Genomic DNA, 25,733 nt, shown 5'->3' with positions numbered 1-25,733 from the left:
CCCCATTAGCTAAAGTGGTGCTTCAGGTTAAGAACAGTTTCAGGTTAAGTACGGACCTCCGGACGAATTAAGTACTTAACCCGAGGTACCACTGTAAAATAAACCCACCACCCTGTTTATGTTTTTTCTTTTTCCTTTTTGGATACTGCATAATGATTTAATGTACAATGATTTAATGTTTCTTTTCTGTTGTGTATTATTTCTCTTTTTTTAATTAAATTGTATGATGGAAAATCTAAAAAATACCAAAAAATAATAATCCTACCATTCCTTGTAATTCGAATCAAAGGACATGCAGGTGAAAAAAACAAAAGGAGGCAAATGTCCTTAGGAGCAAGCTGTTTATTAAAATACTCTTTCATCTCCAACCTGCTTCCACATTTTTTTTTAAACAAAGCAACTGTTTAAAATGATGCAGCAGCTGGGCCACAGAATCCACGATAGAAATGTCCGCATACAATCACAGCGACCATTAAGAAACTTTAATTATCGTACACACTGCTGTTGATTTTTAAACATACGTGCTAGCAGACCGTGGTGTTGCCTTCGGCAGACATTCCTGACAGAGAGCAAGGGGGGTTTCTCATTAAGCCCCAGCGTGGAAAGAGTTAACCATGGTCTGCCAACAGCCTCTGCAAAAATGCAGCGGGGGGGGGGCTGCATTTGGACCACCCAACAAGTTTGCATGCCCCACCCCCAAACCTGAACAATCAACATTCAAATATCTACATTCTCGCCAAGGCAAAAAGTACGCAACACAATTTACACAAGTGCACTTCAGTACTTCCAACAAGTCAGTTCCGATGCATGAAGCTGCCAAGTCACACTCTACATATGCAGGAATTTCCTTACATTGCCATCTCGCCTTTGGGGAGGCATTGCAAGCTCCCAACTTTGACTCCCCAGGAGAGGGTCTCCCTCTCTCCAGTACATTCAGCAACGTGATAAAAGGATCTATGGTTTAGTAATATCAAAAGCAATCGAACTTCCCCCATCCCCAGTCTCAGAAACCCACTCACCCACCCTAAAAACTAGCACCTATTAATTCAGTTTGGTTGAATACTTTAAGTTTGCTCCCCACTGCCTACATTTAGTTTGATCAAATCCCTTGTAACCAAATCAACCACCCATTCGCTTACCAAAGCTCCAAGTTTTGTGCAAAATACAGGCAAAGTTCTTCCGGCACACAATGAAAGAAAAGGCATTTTCATTCAACAAAAACAAAGCCCAGGGCGCAGTTTGCATACAGCACGGCCAATGTCTCTCTGCAGGTAGCCACTGGTGGTTATTTCTGCGCAGTTTGGGAAATGCGACTGTTGCATTTATTCCATGACATGCTGGTACACATTCGTGAATCTTCAATCAAGACGTAACTGGGTGTGTTCTTAGATAAATAAGGTATACTATTCATTGTCTCAAATTTTGAGTACAAAATTGTGCATTTGTGGATTGCTATTACTTTAGATCCAAAAATTGTTTACATTAATGTATGAGTTTGTATTAATGTTTATATGTATAACATCTGAGCATGGATTAAATTTGTTTTACTTTTGCTGTGCCATATAGGTCACTTTAAGAAAGATATTCTGTACCTGTGGATTGCCAACACCTGTAAATCAATATTGTGCTTGTTCATATAACCCTACTTTGTAACAGTTGCTGCTTACCGCAGCTACTACTATGCCATAAGATCTACTGTCCTGTAATATCACATATGGTATATACAGTTATTTATGGTTTTATATTATTTTTGCTGTAAAATGTGTGAGATCACGATATTGTATTTATTTGTATTACTTAGAGTTTTAACTACTGATGAAGCCCAGGATGGCAAAACAAGGTCAATATTCCAGAAATCCTTGTCTTAGACTCTGCAAAAGGATTCTGTGGAACTGTAACAACCTTTCATGTGGATTGTTTGGACCTTATGAACAGACAGGTGGAATAGACACTATTACACAAATGGACCTTATGCAAAAACTGATTAGAGAATGATCTGATCTACTGGGTCTTCTGCTTTGTTCATTTGTTGAACTTTATGAGTTACTTCTGTTGAAATTTATGATTTGATACAATGAATAGTATACCTTATTTATCTAAGAACACAGCCGGTTACGTCTTGTGTGTTTATTGAGTATGCTTTACGTGACCATAGGTTTGTTTGTTGTTGTGTTGGTACACATTAGTGGGCTAGAAGACTTAAGTGCTGGTGGCAGAAACTTTGTTAGGACTGTGACAAATATTTCTTCTTATGCAGCCTTTGAGCCAATGGAGCAATCCCAGCCAATGAGGGATCATTTGATTAACACAATGCCACATAACTAGGTAGCCAAATTTGGAGACAGGCAGGGACCATTTTGTGGGGGGTGGGGCTCTCTCTGTTAATGGCCCCTGTGCATGTCAATGGAGTGAGCATGAGCCCACCCTTCCGGATCCCAAATGACCCACGCTTCAGCGGCTGTGCATCAATTGGACGCGCACAAAAAGGTTGCTGTTTTTATACAACAAGATCTCCAAAGGCAACAAACCCCAACAGAGAGAGGTCAATGTTCTCCTCACACGGGGTAATACATCACCCTGACTCCATAGGGACATACACTTTAGCCCTTTCTCAGCCCAGGTCCCAACAACCTGGGAAGTAGCAAAGAGGGAAACCGTTTTCATATGTGCCGTTGCAGGGACTAAGCGAAACAGGACTGGATGCAAATATTTTTTAACATATTCTTTTACTTATAAAGTAGATATATCATTTCTCTCTATATATCATATATACAAACATGTAGAATACACACAAGATAACACCAGAACAGGACCCAGGGCACCGTTTCCAAAGTACTTTGTGGTTTTCAACAGGTACATGGCCAAAGGAAACTTTATGAGCAGCTGTGCAGAAGTGAAACTGGAATGATTTATGCAAAAGGTGTGGCTCTAATTAGTACTGGCATCAAGCAGCAAGTCCACGGGTTCACATTGCGATCAGGGTTCAGCTAAAAGAGCTCAGCACTGCTACACCTCAGTGCCAGGTAACTTTATAGCGGCTTAATTCTGGGTTTTCATAGAATCACAGAATTGTAGAGTTGGAAGGGGCCTTGTGGGTCATCTATAGTCCAAACCCCTGCAATACAGGAATCTCAACTAAAGCACCCATGTCTGAAGGCCCATACAACCTCTGCTTGAAAACCTTCAATGAAGGAAAGTCCACCACCTTTCCAGGGAGAACGTCCCACTGTGAAACAACTCTTACTGTTTTGTGGTGGTCATTTTCAAGTCCAAGTATTTATGTTCAAAGTATCTATGTCAGAAATGAAGAACTATTGTGGACAGCCTCTAGTACCAACAGTATATAGCAGTATATACCAGGTGTTCTGGGGCTCCATCTTCCAGCAGTCCCAGCCAGCATGGCCAATTGTCAGGATTATGGGATCTGCAGTCCACAATACCTGTAGCTGTCATGTTGGCTACCCATGATCTAGAGGTGTGAATGGTCTCTGTGACACAACACTCTGGATCATATCCTTGGCCTCTATTACATGAAACCTACTGAAGTCCTGCCAAGGAATGCCGATTGTTCCCTTGGTCCCCCCGTGGTACATTTGAAGTGGGGGAAGTGTAGAATTTCCTGGAGAAACTCTACTTACCTCATTTAAACCTTTTGCTTCCCTCCAGCATTTGCTTCTAAAGTGAAATTCTCATTAAGACGAGTGGCAAGTCCAAATATAACCCTACCCGTTCCCTTACAAAAATCTCCCTTCCAAAGTGTATCCTCAACTTTTTGCTAACTTGGGAAGAGGGAGAGAAATCCCTTAGGAACTTCAACCGCTGTGCAATCGAACACTGAATACCCACTGGGCAACATGTCCCCATCCAAGTTAACTCTGTGCATTTTTCAGTGGCTCTGAAAGAGAAGCAACATCTAAAAAAGAACTGAAGAACAAGATGTTCTTTGAAAGGGTTTAGCTCCTGAAAAGCAGTATTTTTTTAAAAAAGGGGATTTCTTAGTATTGATATATTTAAAGAAAAAACAAATAAATACAGAAAACCTACACTGCTTCCGCCTTTCGGAAGAAACGTGCCGATTGCCACAATCCCTGTTAGTGTTGTGTCCACTTCTGCCTTGAGGGTTATGGCGTGGTTCTCCAATTATAAACCCACAGACAGAGGAATAGACATGGGCTTCAGCCCAAGTGTAAAAGCCACATTCTGCTTATGAGAAATTGGACTTAAGGACAGGACATTACACACATACACACAGCTGATATTTTCTGTTTGACTTCCACTGAACGGAGTCTTAGCCCTGAGACCAAGATCCCTTTCTCTCCGGAACTGGACTAACCAAAACCAAAGTCAGCTTTGGTGGTTAACCTGGTGCCAGCAGGCTGAGCAAAGCAAAGCACAGCCAGCCACATTGCCTCCGAATCTCCTGGCTTTCTCTTACTTCTGTTCAAATAGGGAAGGAAAGACTTGTGAGAGCGGAGAAGATGAAACGCCACCTTTCCTCTCCTTGTGCGCTTGCTCCCTTTCGCACTGTGCAAATTAAGAGAGCCCCTTTGGCCTCTTCGCTCTCTCTCTCTCATCCTCTAAAAACATACGCTGTGCATAAGAAACACTTGGTTAAAAACCCCTTCAGAGGGTTTGTCAGCCAGGTGCAAAGAGCCAGCATCTTGTCTGTGCCAAAGAACCAGACAGAATTATCTACGTTGGGCGGAGGGGGCGAAAATCGCTGGCTCTGAGATTAAGCAGTAGCAGACGTGTTTGTTAAAGAGGCAACATCAAGTTAACGATGGTTTTCTACCCAGGCAGAAAGCACAAGGTGCTGGGAGAGAGAGATGGACGCAACTATCTACAGATCTGCTCTCTGCCTTGCGAGGCCTCCTACAGGACAGTCCAGTCCACATCTCGTAGCAGCAGCAGCGACTCAGGCCCATCTCCCGCTCGAGGCGAAGCTCCGGCTGAATGAGAAGTTGACCTCAGAGTTCTTGTATTTGCCCCAGGCTCCAAACGGCACGACGATGGCAGTGCTGTTATCTTCCGTTCCATACTGTATGGCCTGAGGGAGAGATTGCAAAAGGCACAAAGCTTTAGCCCTTCACCCTGTTCGGCTGTATTCTTTCAACTACAGATTGATGGGGGGAAACTGTGGCCTGCCCAATGCTGCTGGAATATAATTCCCATCACCCCAATCGTTGGCCATGTTGCCTGAGGCTGGTGGGAACTGGTGTCCACAAACATCTACTGTATTCCCCAGATAATTCAAATTCAAGGGAAGTCCCACCCCCCAAATTGTGGCTACATTATAGCCTCCCATTCCAAACACCTCCCAAAGGCGTAAAAGCAATTGGACTTCATTGCCTGTGATTTGGCAGGCTTTGCCTACACTGGAGGGCTTACCCCGCCTTCAAATTTTATCCACTTCTGTCAAAAGAGGAAATGTATGCATAAATACACAAGTTTCCCAATTGTGAATGACGAGCAGGAGAGAAATAAAATGGACTTAGATGGATCAGTCAAACTGGACAATCCATAAAGTACCTTGCGCTGAGGTGGTCTGTTTTACAAACTACTAAAATCAGGATCTGAACCTAATCTTGTTATCAGTACATACTTTCTAGAAACTGAAGTCTGTGACTATTAATAAACAGGAACGGATTGATAAGGGTGTTGATACAAAAACAACCCATCAGTTTCAGCCACTCTGCACATTTCTGCATGTTGGACCCTTTTAGAAGTCTCTGAATTTCAACATGGGGCAAAAGCATCACAGGGTGGTGTGGGAGGAGAAAGAATAGCCCACAGAAGTTTTAACACGGGGTGGATACTGTTTAATAACAATCATCATAATGGTAAAAAAAAAAAAAAAATACAATTTTGTTCATCATCATCTGGATGCCACTGGCTTAACGTAGCTGCAGTTCCTACAACCATTGGCAATGCTGGCTAGGGCTGATGGGAGCTGGGGCCCAACAGCCTCCAAGGGATCCCCACATCAGTTACTCCTAAGTTACGCTATCAATAAATGTGGGGAACAGTGACCTTCAGATTTTGGGGGGAAATAAAACAACGCAGACCGTTGTGTATGGATTTATTTTTTTGGATTCCAGCTGACTAGATACGGTAGAAAATACATCCATTGACTGCCTGCATTGTTCAAAATTAGTATCTTCTCGGTTTGAGTAAGAGAACAGTTCCCAGCAGGTAGACAGTTGCAGCAGCAGTTCTGTTGACTTTTTCAGCATTTGTTTTCGAAAAGCAACTCTTTATATCTGACAGTAAAGCAAGACTATGGGTCCCTGCTGTCCTTGAGCAAGGGCACAACTGAAAGGAAAGTGATGTATCTGAGCTACACCAGCAACTTCCAATTAGCTGTTGAAGACAATAAAACCTAATGGGAAAATTTTCCTTGCAGGAACGCAACCGCCATATACGTTTAACAAACTGGGCTTGTCGCATCACTGGTTTGTAGGAGGTTGTTCCACCCAAAAAGAATCAAGCAGACTTAACTGGCTTTGCTCAAAACTGGACGGTGGTGGTGTTTTCTGTGTTGGAAAGGCAGAAACGCCTACCTGCTCAGTTACAAGGTGAGCTGCTTCCGTGGGATCGTGACACTGGCTAACAAAGTCACAGATTTCTTGGCTGTTCACCATGAAGTTGATGCCGTCTGTGGTAAGGACCAGGAAGCTGTCGCTCGCATGGTGCAACTGAAATGACACGCCACACAAACAAAAGTATACTAAATGCCCAGCTTTCAGTAGTGATACAAACGTAAACATACCTATTTCCACAAGTGAGAGCTGCAACAAAGTGTTGCAGTGTGGCGTGATCCTCTTCAGGGTTCCATCAGCCCCCTCTTTCCATGAACCTCAATTTTATTACCCTTCCCTCTAGTTTTATATTACCCCTCCCCCCCCAAAAAAGAACCCACACTTTGCATTCTGTGGCCAATCATGCTCAGTCTTTATAGGGCTATTTTGTTTTGGGATTTGGGGCATCTATATTTTTTATACAGTGGTACCTTGGGTTAAGAACTTAATTTGTTCTGGAGGTCCGTTCTTAACCTGAAGTTGTTCTTAACCTGAGGTACCACTTTAGCTAATGGGGCCTCCTGCTGCCGCCACGCGATTTATGTTCTCATCCTGAAGCAAAGTTCTTAACCCGAGGTACTATTTCTGGGTTAGCGGAGTCTGTAACCTGAAGCATCTGTAACCTGAAGTGTCTGCAACCCAAGGTACCACTATACTACTGCAAAATTTTGAGCTTCCTTCTCAGCGGCCCCAGTTACGTTACAATCCTGCTGGCCCTCACCTGCCGAGTTAACCATTAGAGGGAGGGCAAATACTTTTAACCTAGGTAGCATTCCGATCTTTTCCTCTCTCTCTCTGGCTCACCCTCATTAACCCTATAAGGAAAAGTGAGTAATACTGGCCAGGAACAGAGGTCAGTAGTGGCTCTCCCACCTCCCTCTCAAAGCCAGCCGGGCCTCAAGGGAAGAAAAGATTCCGAGATGCATAGGTATATATCCAAAAATGCATCTCCCTGGAACTTGGCAACTCTGCAAAAGTGGCTTTATTGACACACACATTCTGTATGCTATCCAATGCACAAATGCTTTGTTGAAAAAAATAAATTAGCCAGGAAACCCCTCCCCCAAGGTCCAAATACTGTATAGACCAGGCCACAGCAGGGTCTGCCAGGGTACCACAGTCTGAAAGAGCAGTGATAGTGGGAAACACTTCTAAGGAATGGTAGCAGTGCCAGCTATTTAGTGCTGTGCCATCTTTACAAGAAAATGAGGTCAGGGTGTAGAAAAGGAAGATGCTCAGCCTCTTACCTGAACCCGTTTTGTCTCTGGTTCTGCTATGACACCGTATTTCTTAAGGTCCAAATCTCCTATGCTGCGGGTCATTGCAAGCCTGCCGTTTACGTGGGGCTGTCCCAGGCTGTTCCAGACTATGAAACCACCGGTTTTCTTGATTCTTCGATTGCGCAAACACACAACGTAGGAAAGGAAGAGAGGATGGAACGTTCACTATGGTCGTACATATCCAAGCACTTCGCACGGCAGATTTATGCAAGCGACACCAACCCCAGCTTTGCTGTGAAAGAGCTTAGTGTATTTTTGGTCTTTGTGGATGCCGCCCACAGTGACCCAGATGGGCGGGATACAAATAATAAATTATTATTATTATTATTATTATTATTATTATTATTTGCCCACAGCTGCTCGTTTTCATTCCTTAGCAGTCTTTGCAAGGGATACAAATTTTACATTCCCCCCCCCCAAAAAAAAACAACAACTCCAGCCCAAGGTTTCTAGCGAAGTACCTTTCCTTCTCATCCTTCCTTTCCGGAGTGTGGTCGATGGTCAGTTTCATGGCTTTCCCCTTGCGACACAGAAGGGCGCGGCTGTCTCCAACACTGGCCACAACCAGCTCAATCCCATCGCGCAACAAGGCCACTGTCGCCGTGGTCCCGGCGTTCAGCAAGGTGGCTACAAAACGTCATGTAAGGAGAGGCGGTCAAGGCCTGAGCACCACACACGAAGCAGCCACTCAGCTTAAAGAACTTTAACCACCCATAAAGAGTTACTGCTGTATAGCTAAAGCTACAAAGACGGGAAACAAGCAACGTGGGAGCATGCACACAAAGCAGCAACGTTTCGACAACAAGACTCCATGCAGTGGGGATAAAATGTGGCGGTGTTGGTGCTTGGGCTGGGTGAAGTCTGCGGCGAGTTCTCGTCTATTCTCGTACTAGTAAAACCGGTGCAGCTACAGAGCCTTAAAAGGGACGCGGGTGGCGCTGTGGGTTAAACCACAGAGCCTAGGGCTTCCCGATCAGAAGGTCGGCGGTTCAAATCCCCGCGAGGGGGGGAGCTCCCGTTGCTCGGTCCCTGCTCCTGCCAACCTAGCAGTTCGAAAGCACCCCAGTGCAAGTAGATAAATAGGTACCGCTCCAGTGGGAAGGTAAACGGTGTTTCCATGCGCTGCTCTGGTTCGCCAGAAGCGGCTTAGTCATGCTGGCCACATGACCCGGAAGTTGTACGCCGGCTCCCTTGGCCAATAAAGCGAGATGAGCGCCACAACCCCAGAGTTGTCCGCAACTGGACCTAATGGTCAGGGGTCCCTTTACCTTTATAGAGCCTTAAACAAATGCCCTTACACAGTAGCTTTCCGAAGTACTTTAATTAAACTGGCATGTGCTTTACAGGTGCTGAAGTTCTACGAGTAGTGGGAAAGCCTTTTTCCTTACTCCCGGGTGATCAGTAGCAAAGCTGCATGGTGCTGGATCAGTTTCCTTTTTGGGTACAGATGCAGGAGAACTAAGCCAGTTGTGAAAGGTATGACAAGCCTTTCAGGGAAGGGGATCAGGCCAGGTCAGCGTTCGAAATTCACCAGGTGCATTTCGCACCTGGCTATTTGCCACTATCCATTCCGTTTTATCAGAATGAATTTCAGGAACCAAAAAGTCATACTGAAAAATAGGACTTTCAAGCCACCTGGTCCCAAAATGGCAGCCATGCACTCCACTGGTGCGTGTGGCCCTGGTTTATGGACCCATATGGTGCCCAACTTATAGACCTGAATTCCTAACACTGGCGCCAGGTCCTGAGTTATCCCTATTCTTGCCCCTGAACTGAAATGCCAAGAGAATCTACGGCAATCTTTTAATAAGGGGGAGAGTTGAGTTACTGGTTCGTGTATTTTTGTTATTGTTTTTATCACATATTTAAAGTGTCTCTATATTGTATTTCTTTGTTGTGAACCACCCTGAGATCTACGGATGAAAGGGCGGCATGCATTATAAAAAAATATATATTAAAAAATAAAGATGAACTGAACACTTGAGGGGCGGGGGGGGGGAGACATCAAGCCTTGTTGTGAAGTGGAAGCACCACAGAATGGAGACGTTAGATAGGAAAACAAAAGGACAGCAACAGAAGAGGAATCTAAACTAGGCAATGAATTAAAACAGGTATTCTTACTGCAAAGAGCTCGCTGACCTGCTGTTGAAAACTGCCTTTGTAAGGTTGCCCAACAATTTTTGATGGAATAATTTCCCCCCTTCCTCCCATCTCTTCTTGGATGTTTTGTATCATTAGGAAATGTATTTATTTTCTTGCATTCATATCCCACCTTTCCTCCAAAGAGTTCAAGGCGATATACGTGGCTTCTCTTCCTCCCCATTTCATTCCCACAAGAACCCTGTAGGGTAGGTCAGGCTGAAAGTGAGTGACTGGCCTGAGGTCACCCAGGGAGCTTAATAGATGAGTGGGGATTTGAGCCCTGGGCAGAATCCAGACACATATAAAAATGCTTTTTAATTTAATTTTATTTTTGAAAAATATATTGAGTTTGCCATAAGCTCACCATCACTATGTAGTGTCAAATTTGTATAATGCAAATAAAATGCACTTAAAATGTTGCATTTGCAGCTGTATAGCCAAGTCCCTGGTCTCACGCCTTAAGTCCAGCTCTCTAACCACAGAAAGCTGAATGTGGTCATGACATTATAGCACAATCAGCCTGGTATTATTTGTGTATTTCCTGCACACTCCAAAGCAGGTGCTTAAATAAGGAGAGGGTGGGAAAGGAGAAGCAATACACATGAAATGGAGAGGGGCAAACCGCACTTTTTAGCATTGCTCGTAAGATACCTGTTTTAAGTAGCAATATGAATAAAGCACAGCAAGGTGTAAAAGGTTGAGCTAGTTTTTGCCTTCTTTCCCAACTCCCCTCTAAATTTTAAAGGCCAGATCTGGAGGCCACCTCTAGTTCCCCCACCTCCCTCGCCCCAATTCAATTCCTTGCTTTTCGAACTGCAGCGCCACTTCAGGAAGAGACTATTATGGGTGCTTCTACATGGAGGTTTAATACGACAAATGGGTCATCGAATTCAGGGGGGATGTTTGCAACAGGCCTTTTTTCTTTAACTTGTTGGATTTCCTTGGCAATGACGCCAGGTGAATGCTGTGGAAAACCTCAGGAATCAGAGCACCCATCCCATAATGAAGCCATCTGGAATCAGTCCGAGACATCAGATACAAATGTACAGTGGCAGGACATCTTGAATCAGTGGGTTTGTTTTGGAAAGTACAAACTCCAGGGCAGTTTCAGACTTCATTTGGGATGGGAATTATCAGACATTGCTATTTTATTTTATTTTTACGCCCATAAAATTAAGGAAAGGCAAGTTGCACATTTTGGGATGTGCATCTGTAACCAAACGTTACCTTAGCATCACTGCTCTAAAAGGCAATACCTTCCCTGAAACCCCGTAGTAAGAGGCTGGCGTGATCTTGCCACCCAAAACCAGAAAAGAGGCACAGCTTTGCTCCTCTTGCACAGTGTTAGAAGCCTGAAGACATAGCTTTTTGGGATGAGCAATCTACAGCCCTTCTCCAAATACCACACTGAGATTTGTGTGTATGCACACACCCAATGTCTGAGGGTGTTGCAGCGAATCCCAGGGTCATAACTAAAAGCACTCAGGAGTGAGTGCACAGAAATTCCTAGATAGCCTCTGCAAAAGGAGTTAAAGTAATTGACCTCTTATCCTGTTGGATAGGTAGATCCTAAAAGCCTGAGCTACTCAGCACTAAGAAATAACACAGCCCTCAGTTTAACATTCTCTTCCACTTCCTAAATGAATAGTAAAACTTTGTGGGAAGCCCTATGTTTTTTTGTTCCTAAGCTTTGCTTCCAGGAGTACCATGCCCAGTTGTGGGTACCACATTTTAAGGCGGACGTTGACGAACTGTCCAGAGGACAGTGATCAAAACAATGAGAGGACTAAGCTGTGTACACTCCATACCTTCAAAGCATATTCGCTCCCTCAAAGAATTCTGGGCACTGTGGTTTGTCAAAAGTTGCGGGGAACTAACTCTGCACGTGGAAAACTACAGTACCCAGAATACTTTGAGGGAAAGAACGTGTTTTGAATGTGCTTTCAAAGTATAATGTTTATAATATGGGAGGGACCATTAGGATCAGATGATGCCAGACCACAACTCCCATCATCCCTTACCCATTAGCCATGTTTCCTGGGATGAATGAGAATTGGAGTCCGACATCACTGATGGCCACAGGTTGCACACCTCTGCCTAAATGCCACAAGCTGGACAATACATTCATATCAACTGAAGTTTGTACAGGAGTCCTTTCCAAGCTCCATTGGAACGATGGGAGAATGCAAAAAGAAAAAAATGCAAATAGGTGGATTTGTTCCGCAAGCGGTATTGCAGTTCCAAAATCAAGGAATCACACTATTCATAGAGTCACTAGCAGTTTGCCACCATTTATTCCAAAGGTATCTAGCAGCATAAAAACACACTGGCTCAGAACACAAGTTAATTAACTTATTTTAAAACAAAACAAAAATTTGTTTGCTTCCTAGACAGCTACAGAAATTATATTACTACAGAAATATTATCTAAAATCTTTCAAGAGGTATCTTAACACTCACTGGGCACCTTTTAGAGCATGTCGTCACAACTAATGTGACAAAGTGGTTGTGGGAACCTTCCGATGGTCCCGGCTAGGAACCCGCCAGACTCCTTCACCTGGGACCACATTAAGCAGATCTCTCTTTCCACTGAAGCCCAGCATAGAGTCCCGGGCCTCCAATTCTAGAGCTGTTGGTCAGGTACAGTGTCTGCCATAAATAACATGTACACAGAGGCAAATAGGAAATTCACCCAGGAGTTTTGCTCAAAGTAAAGAGAGGAAACCTGCAACACTTGGGATGATCAGAGCTGCAAAAGAGAGCGAAGCATTCCCTCTTAACTCAAGGGCTCTGCTTAGAAAGGTTATGGGGGTATATTATTGCACCCAATTTTATTATGCATCCGTCTCCGATAGCAACCATGGCTTGGTTACTAAGCCAATCCATCTGCACACCTCCTGCTGTTCAAACACTCGGCAAGGGATTATGAAGTTTGGAATTGCACAACTCTAAAAGGGCATTTAAAAGGAAAATTTTATAAAGTCCCCAAAGGAGCCTGGCCAAAGAAGCGGTTTTATTAGTTGCACTGTGCACATCTGACCTGGGCAAATATATTCAATCACCAGGGAGGGGGGGAAATACTAGGGTGGGTTTGTTTTTCAACTTCTAGTTTTTAACTGAGTAAAACCCACTTACGCATTTGCCTAGCTGTTATTTGTCCAAAAGTCCCAACCATTTGCATTAGGCAAAGATGTATACTTTAAAGGGCACTGCGGCTACTGTGCTCCAACCAATTTTAACATTAAAAGACCACCATCTCCAGTAGCCTATAAGTACAATTCCCTGGGAATTTAGTTGCACAGCCACACTAAGACGGATAGGACACATGCAAGGCATAATTCCTGTTCACTTCAGAGCAATGGCCTGGTAGGTAAATGTAGCAAATACATCCAAGTTTGGTGTCACAATTACAAATCTGAACATAAAAAACAGGCATGTTTCTGCAGCTCTTTCACTTCTTCAGTGTTGCAGGTTAACATATTAAAGAATTTAAAAATCATGGTTTTGATTGGCAACTTCTTAAGACGAGGAAACAAAAATTACACCACACCTTTTTTATTTTTATTACTAACTATACTGTCATTACTAAATCAACATTGTAAAACAAGACTCAGACTACCCAAATAGCGCATTAACTACAAGTCTGATTGTAATAAAGCATCTGTAAATTGACGGCCCAGGAACATATTTTAAACTTCTGATTGTGTGGGGCAGGTAGGCATAGTTTGACCGAAACTGCTTGCGAGGTGTAATTAGGCCCCATGGGCCAGAGGTTCGCCATCACTGATGTATAGGCAGCAATAAAACTGCTAGTACATTTGCAAAGCTAAGCAGGGTCCGGTATGGTTTCAAACTGGATGAGAGACCACGTGTTGAGATTCCTGCATCGCAAGGGCTCAGTATCCCTTCCAACTCTACAATTCTATGATCATAGCCATGCAGCCCAATCCCAAGCATACTTTCTCATAAGCAAGTCACATTGGGTTCAAAGGGCTTAGTCTCAACAGAATATGGGCAGAATTGTAGGCTAGATCTGTAGAAGTGTCCTTGCTGGCTATGCAATATGTCCGCCATCCAAGAAGGATACTAAGCTAAACAAATGCTTCCATTAAGATTGCTTATAGTGATATACATGAGACAAAAATTGCTGTCATTTAATATATTTTTGCATCAAGAAGTATCTATTTAATTTGGCAAGCAATAATAATTAATCCATGTAAAACTAAACAATACATTAGCAAGAGAATGAGATTAGGCATTGGGCTGGCAGGCATGTTATATTTTAAGAGAAAGCAGGATGCAAAGAGCCACCAAGGATGAACTTATGAAGCTGTATTGGAACATCAGACCTAAGGTTGATCTTAATATTTTCTTATAAGCCAGCAGGCTCTCTCCAGGGTGTCAGACAGGAGTCTTCCCCATCCTTACGGGAAAAGCCGGGGTCTGCTACATGTAAAAATGTGTTCTACCATCAAGCTAGATGTTGTGCTTGGGACTGTTATCAAAAGATGATAGAAAAGCGCATTGGCATGTGTGCTTCTTTTTATCTTAGAACCGAGCAAGTTATCTACAGCCTGAGCCATAACATGAGGCCAACAACATTGCAGGCCTGTCTCCACTGAATTTAAAAACCTGAGTAACTTGGATAGCACCTCGCATTTAACACAGAATTGGCACCCACTATCCAACCGCTATTATGTGAAGGTACTGGAGATCAATGGCCCTTGCTTTTAAGTAAGACTATAGCCTAGCCTTAAATTGCTTAGTCCATGCCAATGACGTTAGCCAACATTACCTCTGTTAAGTGGAGGTCGGTGCATCAACACAGAGATTTTTTATCCAGTGGCCACGAATGGAAATACTTTTTTGTTCATCGCAAGCTTCCAGATCCCAGTCATTTTAGCTCAACAGCTCAACATACCTTTTCAAAACTTAGGTCCCGCTGAGTTACACAGAAACTTGTGTACAGTCTTGCGGTGTAAAATCAGCTGTGGACACATCTGCTTGAAGGTAACATTTCAAATTATTTATTTTAACATTATTTTAAGCAGCACAGGCTTATGAAGCCATGCTAACCTTGTAAAAACAGGCAAGTCCTTCTATATTTTACTTGGCGTTCTCTCTCTACAACTGCTAGCCTCAACTTTCAATAGAAAAAACAGTGATTGCCACATGAATTTCTTTTTCTCCTGTCTTTCTTTTACGGCTGAACGGAAACAAGCTTCTAACTTACCATCCGCGGACAACTGAGCATGCCTGGCGTACGCTTTGTCTATTTCTAAAAACGCTTTCATCAATACCAATTCCATGTTCTGCTCCTCAGTGAGAAAGCCTCTGGAAAAAAGCAAGGAAGGGAGAGTCTTGAAATTATCCCCAAGGAAGGCAGTGCAAAAGCTCCAATCCAAGAAACCCTCCAACATCAGCTACCGAGATAAAAGTGGCGGTAGTTGCAAAAGCACCAATATCATCCCCCTGGCCTTCTCAATGGGTAGGCGATTGGTGTCATCATATACAGCTGGAGGGAATCTTGTACACCAGCCTTCACCAGTCAGCTGTCCTTCAGACGTTTGGGACAGCTTCCTTCAGCAGAGCTGGAAGGCCTATGGGGGCAGGTCCCAGGTTGAATCGCTGGCATCACCAGGTAGGACTGGGAGAGACAGGTATACCTGAAACCCTGGAAGGCCACTGCTAGCCAGTGGAATGATGCAGAGCTACACAGACCAATATATAAGGCAGCTTCCTCTGTTTATATGAGGACAGCAGATTGGTGAACGCTGTCATAGGCCATCTAGCCTATGACTTCGTTTGCTTTTATGTTGTGTGTATTTTTGCGTTTTTATGCTGTTAACTGCCCTGTGACCCTTGGATGAAGGACAGAGTATATGTTTAATCAATATATATAAATAAATAGCTCTATTGCCTGCTCACTGAAGGAAATCCAGAGCTAGACCACCCCAGTAGTCCAGCCTTTGTCTGAAGACCTCCTATAAGGTTTTAACCCAGCGGTTCTCAACCTGTGGGTCCCCAGGTGTTGTTGGACTACAACTCCCATCATCCCTGAGCTCTGGCCTTGCTAGCTAGGGGTGATGGGAGTTGTAGTCCAACAACATCCGGGGACCCACAGGGTGAGAACTGCTATGTTAACCTTTAAAGCCCTATATGGCCTAGGACCCTCGTACTTATGGGACCGCCTCTCCTGATATGCCCCACGGAGGACCTTATGGTCCTCAAATAATAGGTCCCGGGCCTCAAGGTTAAACTGGCCTCAACAAGGGTCAAGGCCTTTTCGGCTTTGGCCCAGCCTGGTGGAACACTCTATCGCAGGAGACCAGCGCCCTGCGGGACTTGACTTCCTTCCGCAGGACCTGCAAGACGGAGCTGTTCTGCCTGACCTTTGACCCCCCCATCTATGGGAACCTGTAAGTTACCTCTTTGGCCCTTTTATCGGCTCATGTGGGACCAACATGGATAACTGGCCCTGAGGAATACTTGAGATTCCCAACCCCTATGGTTGTAATTCGTGGGCAGTCATTTAATTTTATCCTGATTCTAATTTTTAAGCTGTATTTTAATCAATTGTTTGATTTTGTTTTAATGCATTTGATATTAGCCGCCCTGAGCCCAGTCTTGGCCGGGGTATAAATTCTTTTTTACTTACTTTACTACAAGCACTCACACACCCTCAGACCCCAGATAACCGATCCCACCACTGAACTGCTCTGAACCACTGTTTGAAATTCCCCAGGCCACCTGGTTCCTTTTGCTACTGGCGCGGGTCCAATTGAAACTACATGAAGATCTCTCGGCACCAGGTTGGCAGCTGACATCTCCATCAAGCCAGCTGACTCATGTGAATCATGGACCCCTTTGCTGGGCATCTTAGTCCTCAATTATCCCATCAAAGAAAGTAAGTGCAGGGCTGAGTACAGGTATATTTTACTGTGCCTTTCCACAGGCCACCCAAACGGAACTCAGACCAGAGTTTGAGAACCACTGCCTTATTGCATAGTTAATTCCATTTCCACTGTGTGTGTTTATCCTTCTTGCATAGTGGGACAAGTGAAGTGTTGTAAGAGCAGGCTACAGCCCAGCAATGTAGCTGAGATCATAGAATCAGATTTGGAAGGGACCCTGAACATCCTCTCATCCAACCTGCCGGACGAAGACATCCTGTTGTAGAGACTATAACCGTGGTTCATTCATTAATTATTATTATTATTATTAATTGAATTTATATACCACCCTATACCCCGGGGGTCTCAGGACGGTTCACAGAATAAAATCAATATATAAAACCACAAAATACATAATCAAAAGAAAAACAACCCAATAACACCCCCCCAAAAAAGAGCCATGTTTTAAAAGGGCATAGGATGTAAGTCAGATCAACCAAAGGCCTGATTAAAAAGGAACGTTTTTGCCTGGCGCCTAAAGGTGTATAATGAAGGTGCCAGGCGAACGTCCCTGGGGAAGAGCATTCCACAGACGGGGAGCCACTGCAGAGAAGGCCCCGTTCTCGCTTTAAGGTGCCTTTGGGTGCCTAGCTTATACACATCAAGATGTTTCTCCTACTCAGCTGTGCAATATCCTCCACCCCACCCCACTATAATTAAAAAAACCCCAAGGAGAATTCGTTTACTCACTGGATGAATCCCTGCATGTGCTTATGGCAGAAGTCCGCCACCGCCACCCCACCATGCCCATCGTAAACGGCAAAATACAGGACCTCGTCAGTCAGCTGGGCATAATCAAAGCGGTCTTCGTTTTCCTTCCGCTTCCCAATGTGGCTGGCGCAGCCCACCTTGGACAGGCTGACTTTGGGGATGGGCTTCCCATATTTTATGCTTGGCGGGAGGAGGATGGGCTCATCGATGCGGTTGTCCCAGATCCCGAAGGAGTCCCACGTGGCCGGGCGGCCGCTGCCGTCCAAGTCGAAGCGAGATGTTCGGCGTACGCTGGTGGAGCTCGGGCAAATAGCCGTCGCCCGCTTGTCGTCTTGCAACAGGCGCGACGTCAGCAGCGCTCTCCTCCTCACCTGGTGGCCTCCGTTTCTAACCAGATTAATTAGAGCAGTGGACATAACTTGGGATCCGCGGGTGTTGGGGCGGAGAAGAGAACCGTGGGAAGCGGGTCTCGGAATATCCCCAAAATAAAGAGATCTGGCCTAGGGAGGGGAAACAAAAAAGAAAGTTTGCGTTGATGTTTTCTATGGAGTTAGGACATATTAGCAGCCGGGGGAATGTGCAACGCCTGGGGGTCATTAGTCCAATCCCAATCTCAATACGCAGCCCCCTATCCAACTTGAAACAGCACTGGACCCTACTTAGCTTTGCAAATGTGCTAGCAGTTTTCTTGCTGGACCAGGTTGGTCCCGTGACTCAGCAACCCAGTTTTAGGACTCCTGCGTGCCAGACATGTCTTTCCTTTCTTTTCAATCAAAGCTGAATGAAAGCAAAGGAAACTCATTTCCGTGCAACTCCCAGCTAATGAAATGCATGTTTGCTCTTGTGAGTTTTGATAGTCAAATGCACAACAGGCATGAGCCGGTCACAGCTGAGCACTTTTCCTTCTCATTGATGTTTAACTCACATTCACCAAAAAGAAATTAGACTGCAAACACCCAGCATTTGGACTGAAATAAGGCTCCATTCACATCAACAATACTGAACCTATAGTTAGAATAAGACAGGTGAATGTTATGTTTATTTACTTAATTTTCTTGAGAGTCCCATGGACTGCAAGAAGATCAAACCTATCCATTCTGAAGGAAATCAGCCCTGAGTGCTCACTGGAAGGACAGATCGTGAAGCTGAGGATCCAATACTTTGGCCACCTCATGAGAAGAGAAGACTCCCTGGAAAAAACCCTGATGTTGGGAAAGATGGAGGGCACAAGGAGAAGGGGACGACAGAGGATGAGATGGTTGGACAGTGTTCTCGAAGCTACCAGCATGAGCTTGACCAAACTGCGGGAGGCAGTGGAAGACAGGAGTGCCTGGCGTGCTCTGGTCCAGGGGGTCACAAAGAGTCGGACACGACTAAACAACTAAACAACAACAATTAAATGTATATCCTGCCTTTTGTTCCCAAAGGAGCCCAGGGCAACAAACACATCCGTGACTAAAAAAAATACAATCAAGAATACACTTACAACTTGTTTAAAATGTCTAAAGACTATTAAACTCATCTAAAAACAATAAAACCATATTGTAACCATATTGACTGCTGGAATTGCTCTGCTGGTAGACTTGAGGTCATGGGTTCAAGCCCCACACCGGGTAAAAGATTCCTGCATTGCAGGGGGCTGGTCTAGATGACCCCAGTGGTCACTTCCATATGATTCTTTGAACCAGATTATGTTTCTGGATAGGCCAGCTGAAACAGAATATCTAGTAAAATGCAGCGATGGTGCTTGCTTCATGTCAATAGGCAGGGAGTTCCAAAAGTACAGTGCTACCAGGCGAAGAGAATGACTCCTTACCACTGCCAAATTAACACTGTGTGACACTTGTAGAATTCAAAGTTCCACAGAATGAGCCCAAGTTGGTAAAGGATTTATATACTAACAACAACCGCTTCACTGGCTACTAGTGGCAGTCAACCAAGACTTCTAATTTCAGTGAATATAATTTCACACAGGGATCAGAGTTCAGAACTAAACTTTATAACACCCTCAGCCCCAACACACACACACACACAAAAAAGGTATCCTGTGTTTTCTAGTTCAGGAATGCTACAACCCTCTGTGTCATCTCCACAGGAAGACCCAGATTCAAATCTCCTCCCCCCCCCCCCGAAATTTGGTAAGTAGTCCTGGGGCTGGTCACTTCCTAAATTACAGTGTTAGTAAGTGAAAGGATAAAATGGGGTGAGGAAAAGAACAACTACTCTGAACAAGGGCGGAATGAAAAGGTAATAGAAACCTGAACTTCCACACTCATAATGATTGCAGGTGTAAGTATGGAGATCTGTTCTCCACTGGATACAGGGCAAGAGGTAGCTGAGCCAGCGCTGTTGCTGTGCCAACATTTATTTATATAAAGGTCTGGACCTGTAATGACACCAGGTCACCAGAATACACAGTTCCCAAGGAGAAGCACGAATTGCAACTCCACCTTTCGTCTTCCTAAGCCCTGCCTCTTCAGGTAGTGCAGCCATCTGAGCTGGTCTCCCAGGTAGTTTTCCAGTTGGAGAAAATTCTAAATACGAGCTTAGTCATTCATCCACTGCCCCCACCCAGCCACTATAATTCCCAATACAGACACTAGGGCGCCTTCAGCGTTGGGATAGGCAACTTGTCACCCCTCCACATGTTGTTGAATGCCAACTACAAGAATTGGCTCCCTGGAAGAAGAAGTGGCCTATATAAACATATTAATTTTAAAATGAAGTTGCTCCATCTTAGGAACTTTCATTGGGGGGCTATGCCTTCCTAGAGGAGCACATTTGCCTATCTGCTGTTTAAGGGTAAAGGGACCCCTGACCATTAGGTCCAGTCGCAGACGACTCTGGGGTTGCGGCGCTCATCTCGCTTTATTGGCCGAGGGAGCCGGCGTACAGCTTCCGGGTCATGTGGCCAGCATGACTAAGCCGCTTCTGGCGAACCAGAGCAGCGCACGGAAATGCCGTTTACCTTCCCACCAGAGCGGTACCTATTTATCTACTTGCACTTCGTGTTTTTGAACTGCTAGGTTGGCAGGTGCAGGGACCAAGCAATGAGAGCTCACCCCCGTCGTGGGGATTCGAACCGCCGACCTTCTGGTCGGCAAGTCCTGCTTAGGCGTCTGCTGCTTAGGAACAAGCAAAAGGAAGGGAAGACACAAGAAACAGGAATCAGTAGCAGAGGGGAAATAAGTCAAAAAACCATACAGCTGCAGAAAGCGAATATTACTTTGTGGGGGAGGTTTTACTGAGTCCCAGAAGCCCACCAGTGTGATCAGAGTCAATACAAAAAATCACAGTTATACCTTTAAGTGTTCTGTTCTTTTTCAAGAGGAAGCTGATCCTACCACTGGGGATTTTGGCTCAGTGGTAGTGGTGGAATTTTCCACCTACTGCTCAGAAGAATGTTTCAGCAAAGGTGTGTAAACAGCCAGCAGTGCCTGAAGGGTTAAAACAGGTTCAGCGGAAGTTTTTTTTCACACAAGCTGAGGTGGGAAGATTATAGAGGAATGACCTTGCTTCAGAGTGCAGCCAAAAGCTACAAAGCATTGCTTATGTAAATTCTTTGAAACAGGGAAGATTTCTACCATGTGGAAATTTGGATCACTCCCTCCGAGCTTCAAAAAACTTCACAGTGACTAGGAGCAGCCTGACTGCTGGTCCTGCTACCTAGGGATAATGATAATAATAATAATAATAATAATAATAATAATAATAATAATACCTAGGGATAATAATAATAATAATTTATTGTTTGTACCCTGCCCATCTGGCTGGGCTTCCCCAGCCACTCTGGGCAGCTTCCAATAAAGATTAAAAACACACTATGACTAAAACACCAAACATTAAAAACTTCCCTAAACAGGGCTGCCTTTAGATGTCTTCTAAACATCAGACAGTTGTTTATCTTTTTGACATCTGCTGGGAGGGCATTCCACAGGGCGGGTGCCACTACCGAGAAGGCCCTCTGCCTGGTTCCCTGTAACTTGGCTTCTCGCAGTGAGGGAACCGCCAGAAGGCCCTCGGCGCTGGACCTCAGTGAACGATGGGAGTGGAGACGCTCCTTCAGGTATACTGGGCCAAGGCCGTTTAGGGCTAATAAGGTCAGCACCAACACTTTGAATTGTGCTCGGAAACGTACTGGAGCCAATGTAGGTCTTTCAAGACCGGTGTTATGTGGTCTTGGCGGCCGCTCCCAGTCACTATGATGGGATGAAGGAGTTGTAGTCCAACAACATCTGGGGGACTCAAGGCTGAGAAAAGGCTGGACTACAGGGTGTATAAATGTGTTGATTACTGCTGTAAGAAAAACTGCACTCCTGGGAAGAGGGAGGTGCAAAACAACTGCCCTTTGAAGTCCCTTGTCCCATCACCTGTTTAAAGACATAGCTGGCTGCACAAGCACAGGTTTCTTTTTTTCCACATAATCTGCATAGTTACCCAATACAGAGAGGCAACAAAGGCTTTTGGACTCTCTCAATAAATTAAATCCTGCAAGCTATTTACAGCTTTAAGCCCCAAGTTAAGAACATACTCGCATGTAAAGCTGAGCAACTCATGCACTTCTAAGGATTTACCTGGCTGTCACTGCTGCAGGGTCTTGATTCAAGACCAGCCAGGCAATAGGATGCCTTGCACAGGGTTTATGGGCTGGCAAGTCACAATTGCCTATGTGATGCTTGCATGGGTGTATGTGTTCAAAGTCAAACCTGTACGAACCAGTCACTAACACATCTAATGCTGGCTCGTGGGTACTTTATTTTCTCAGCCCTGCAATAGGACCAGCAGGATTGGTGCATTCCATGCCAACTGGCAACAAGAGATTACAATCCATTTAAGAAGGCGGGAGGAATTTGAATCAGTTTGCATTTAAAGGCAAATCTACCTTATTGGCACTTTCTGAAATATGCCGACTGAAACACAGAATGTCCTGGGTTCAAATTCCCATTCCAGCTCACTCAGTGACTTTTGATTGGTTCCTCTCTTGCAGCCTAACCTACCTTCCAGTTGTTGGCAAGGATCAAATGGGGCAGGGTGGAGAGAAGAGACCTTTGAGCAGGCTCTCTCAAATTTGGCCCTCCAGATGTTTTGTGACTTCAATTCCCATCATCCCTGACCACTGGGTCCTGCTAGCTAGGGACTGTGGGAGTTGTAGGCCAAAAACATCTGGAGGGCCGAGTTTGAGAAAGCCTGCCTTTGAGCATTTGGACATAAACTTTAATTTGTTTAGATTCTTATACAAGCCACCTTTTGGGATTAACCAAGGTGACTCATGGGATATAAAAACACAAAACTCACCCGCAGGGTAATTTGCAAGCCATAAAAGTGCAATTTCAAAAAACCACACTAAGACATCTAAGCAGGTTATGGCAGCAATAAAACATTAAATCAGCACAGGAAAGTATGCAGCAAATGCAGCAAAACGAAGAATTTAAAAAGTAGCAGTTAAATACCAAACAACTAAAATAAATACCAACTAAAAACAATGGGGGGGGGGAGAAGCAGGGAATCCTCAAGGTCTTATTAAATGGAAAAAAGATCAGAGCCACACCTACCTACCTAGGCAAAGAGTTTGAAAAGCATGGAGCCACCATAGGAAAAAGACCTCCCTGTCTAATACTACTTTCAAGCAGGGTCTCAAAGGTCAATCCAGAACACTTTGGAATGGCAATGGACAAAGGGAGAAATCCACTTTCCCACGCACAGCAAATTACTGCTTTGAGTGCTTGTATCCCCTACACAAGGTCTCAAAGAAAGATTCAGAGCTCGTTCCAGATTTTGGTGGGCCCTTAAATAAAATGCAAAGGGGGGGGCAGGCAACACATTCCCTGAGAGGGCGGGCTTCACTACTATCATCCCTTCCAGGCCATTTATCTGCCCTCTTCCTTTGAGCAGGGTCCACAAAGCTGCCCAGGGCTTGGCATATGGAAGCAACTTCTCCTTCGCACTATTGACAGATTTAGGAGAAAGCAGGTCAATAGGCTACAAGGAGGAGCAACTCCAGAGGTCTGGAGGAGAGATATCGGAGAGGGGGTCCTAACTGAGGCGGGCACAACTCCTGACGTCAGCGCAGGGGTGTGTCTCTGTTTCCACGAATAGCAAAAGGAATCAGACTCGGAAGAAACCCCCGAGGGTCATCGAGGCCAATGCAGGGATCTCAATACGCGGTCCCAATTCAATTTGAACGCATCTCCTGGATCATGGTTAGTTTTGCAAATGCGCTAGCAATTATTATTATTATTTTGCTGCACCACTAGGAGGGCACCATGGGCGTATCGGTTGCGTCACGCAAGTTGGAAAATTTTCTCTTCCACCAGAGCGAAGACACCGCCTCCTTGCTTGTAAAGAGAGAAGGCGCACGCAAGAGAGAGAAAACCGAGCCGCGCCTCTCCTCCCTTCCCCCTTTGGGATGAACAGCAGGCGTTCTTCCAGCGGCTTCAGCTGCGTTCCAAATTTGAATCCGCGTTCCAAATTGGAATTCCCCGGGCTCGCGTTCTAGAACCCGGCGGTTTCCAACATTCGCCGCCGCTGTTGCGCAGCTCCATCTGCACCAGCCCAGCCCGCCCTCCTGTTCGAGTTCCTGGCAAGCAAGCGCCATTTGCACCGCAGCCAGCCGAGAGCGCTGGAGGAAGCTGCTGCCGCCAACGGCTTCCTTCCATGCGATTCTTCTAGAAACAGGCACCCTCGTGTGCACCAAACATCGCCTTAAGGAGAAACGCGACTGTGAAGTCGACACCCGGAGGGAAGGGCCGTCCCGAGTTCCACCTCGTGCGATTCTACTGCCGGCGGAGCGGGGGTGGGGGATACTTGTTAATAATAATAATAAAAAAACCCGTTGCAAAATAAAGGTGGGTGGACCACGCACATATGTTTCCCCTGGAGAGAAGCCAGTAAGAAACACGAGCCCGTTTTCTTGCTTTAAGGCAAGCGCAATGGAGCAGCCTGTGGGTTTAAAGGCGCAACAAACGAACTGGGAATGATGTGTCTTTAAAAAATAATAGGAAGGAGAGGAATGCAAGGTGAAGGGCTGGATCACATGTCTCTAAATGGCAAGCTACCCTCTACAGTTAAGAACTTAAACTAGTGGCCAGGTGAGGGGGCGGCGGCGGAATGAGCAGATAAAATTTATGGGGGTCTATAAACAGTTATTACTCGTGACAACTAAAATGGAACGTCCAGGTTCAAAGGCAATGTATCTCTCTGCCTATCAGCTGCCATGGAAACCAGCAGCCAGAGTCGCTGAATCATAGTGGCTAAAGAGGTACCCGGTTCAAATTTCGCCCGAGCCATGTATTCACGGCGTGAATTTAGGCAAAGGCTGTCTCTCGACCTCAGCTCTCTATCTATGGGTAATAAGAATGCTGACTTACCTCGCAGGGTTGTTGTGGAAACTGCATTGAAAGGGGGCTGGACTGGATGACCCTGGGGTGTCCCTTACAGCTCTGTGCTTCAAAAGGGCCCTGAACACTTGAAAACGCTAATTAAAAATAATTGTATTTTTTTGCAACTGAAGGATACAGAATATTAGTCTTGGGTCGGCCCTCAGTCAGATCCTGACAGGGTCGTCCAAGGTACTTTAAAACTGGACCGTCGAGGAACGCTCCACGTTTTTAGGCGGCAGCATCTGTAGCAGTCGAGCGATACAGTCCTAATCACATTTGCTTGTGATATACTGTGTTCGGCCAGGCTCTTTTCCACAAGCAAGTGCTGTATTCAAATTCGGCCTGCAAGCAGGGTGAGTAATCTGCATACATGCAATTTGGGACAACCCTGGAGAAAATGGGTCGAGGCTTGCAAGCCAAACCTGTCAACCGAGCGCGCAACAAAACCCAGAAATTAAGGGAAGTGGGGAAACCCATCCTCTTCCTTAGCAGGGCATGTCCACACCAAAAACTGAGCACCAAGAGGACGCCTCGGCGGGAAGCCCTGGAAAGATGCATAGAATAGGGGACGAACGGCGGCTTGGAAACGTTCCTTCTGCGCGCCAACGCGAGGAGGAGGCGGCGGCAGAGGAGAATTGCAACCTTCCAGCCGCCTCCCGTAGCTTCCTGGGAAGCGCAAGCAATGCAAGAA

The 25,733-nt window shown here is 45.2% G+C and overlaps 1 protein-coding gene across 4 annotated transcripts; it reads right to left on the bottom strand.

Moving 5' to 3' along the window:
* Positions 1–324: 324 nt before the first annotated feature.
* PPM1K (protein phosphatase, Mg2+/Mn2+ dependent 1K) lies at positions 325–22,336 on the bottom strand. Of its 4 annotated transcripts, XM_081021005.1 has the most exons (8): positions 22,238–22,256; positions 20,966–21,100; positions 17,643–18,163; positions 15,233–15,333; positions 8,320–8,485; positions 7,826–7,970; positions 6,561–6,695; positions 325–5,047 (listed from the first exon to the last, which is right to left on the bottom strand). In XM_081021005.1, exons 3-8 carry the CDS (start codon positions 18,077–18,079, stop codon positions 4,916–4,918), a joined length of 1,116 nt encoding a protein of 371 aa, XP_080877131.1. In that variant the 5' UTR covers positions 18,080–18,163; positions 20,966–21,100; positions 22,238–22,256; the 3' UTR covers positions 325–4,915. The 4 variants fall into 4 exon arrangements, with proteins under 4 accessions (XP_080877131.1, XP_080877132.1, XP_080877129.1 ...); XM_081021006.1 differs by lacking the exon at positions 20,966–21,100 and having other exon boundaries at positions 22,238–22,336; XM_081021003.1 differs by lacking the exon at positions 20,966–21,100 and having other exon boundaries at positions 22,195–22,253.
* Positions 22,337–25,733: the final 3,397 nt, after the last annotated feature.

The sequence above is a fragment of the Podarcis pityusensis genome (genome assembly GCF_964106645.2).
Source record: "Podarcis pityusensis genome assembly, chromosome: 9".
NCBI classification, from domain to species: Eukaryota; Metazoa; Chordata; class Lepidosauria; order Squamata; family Lacertidae; genus Podarcis; species Podarcis pityusensis.
This window is presented reverse-complemented; position numbering and strand designations above follow the sequence as displayed.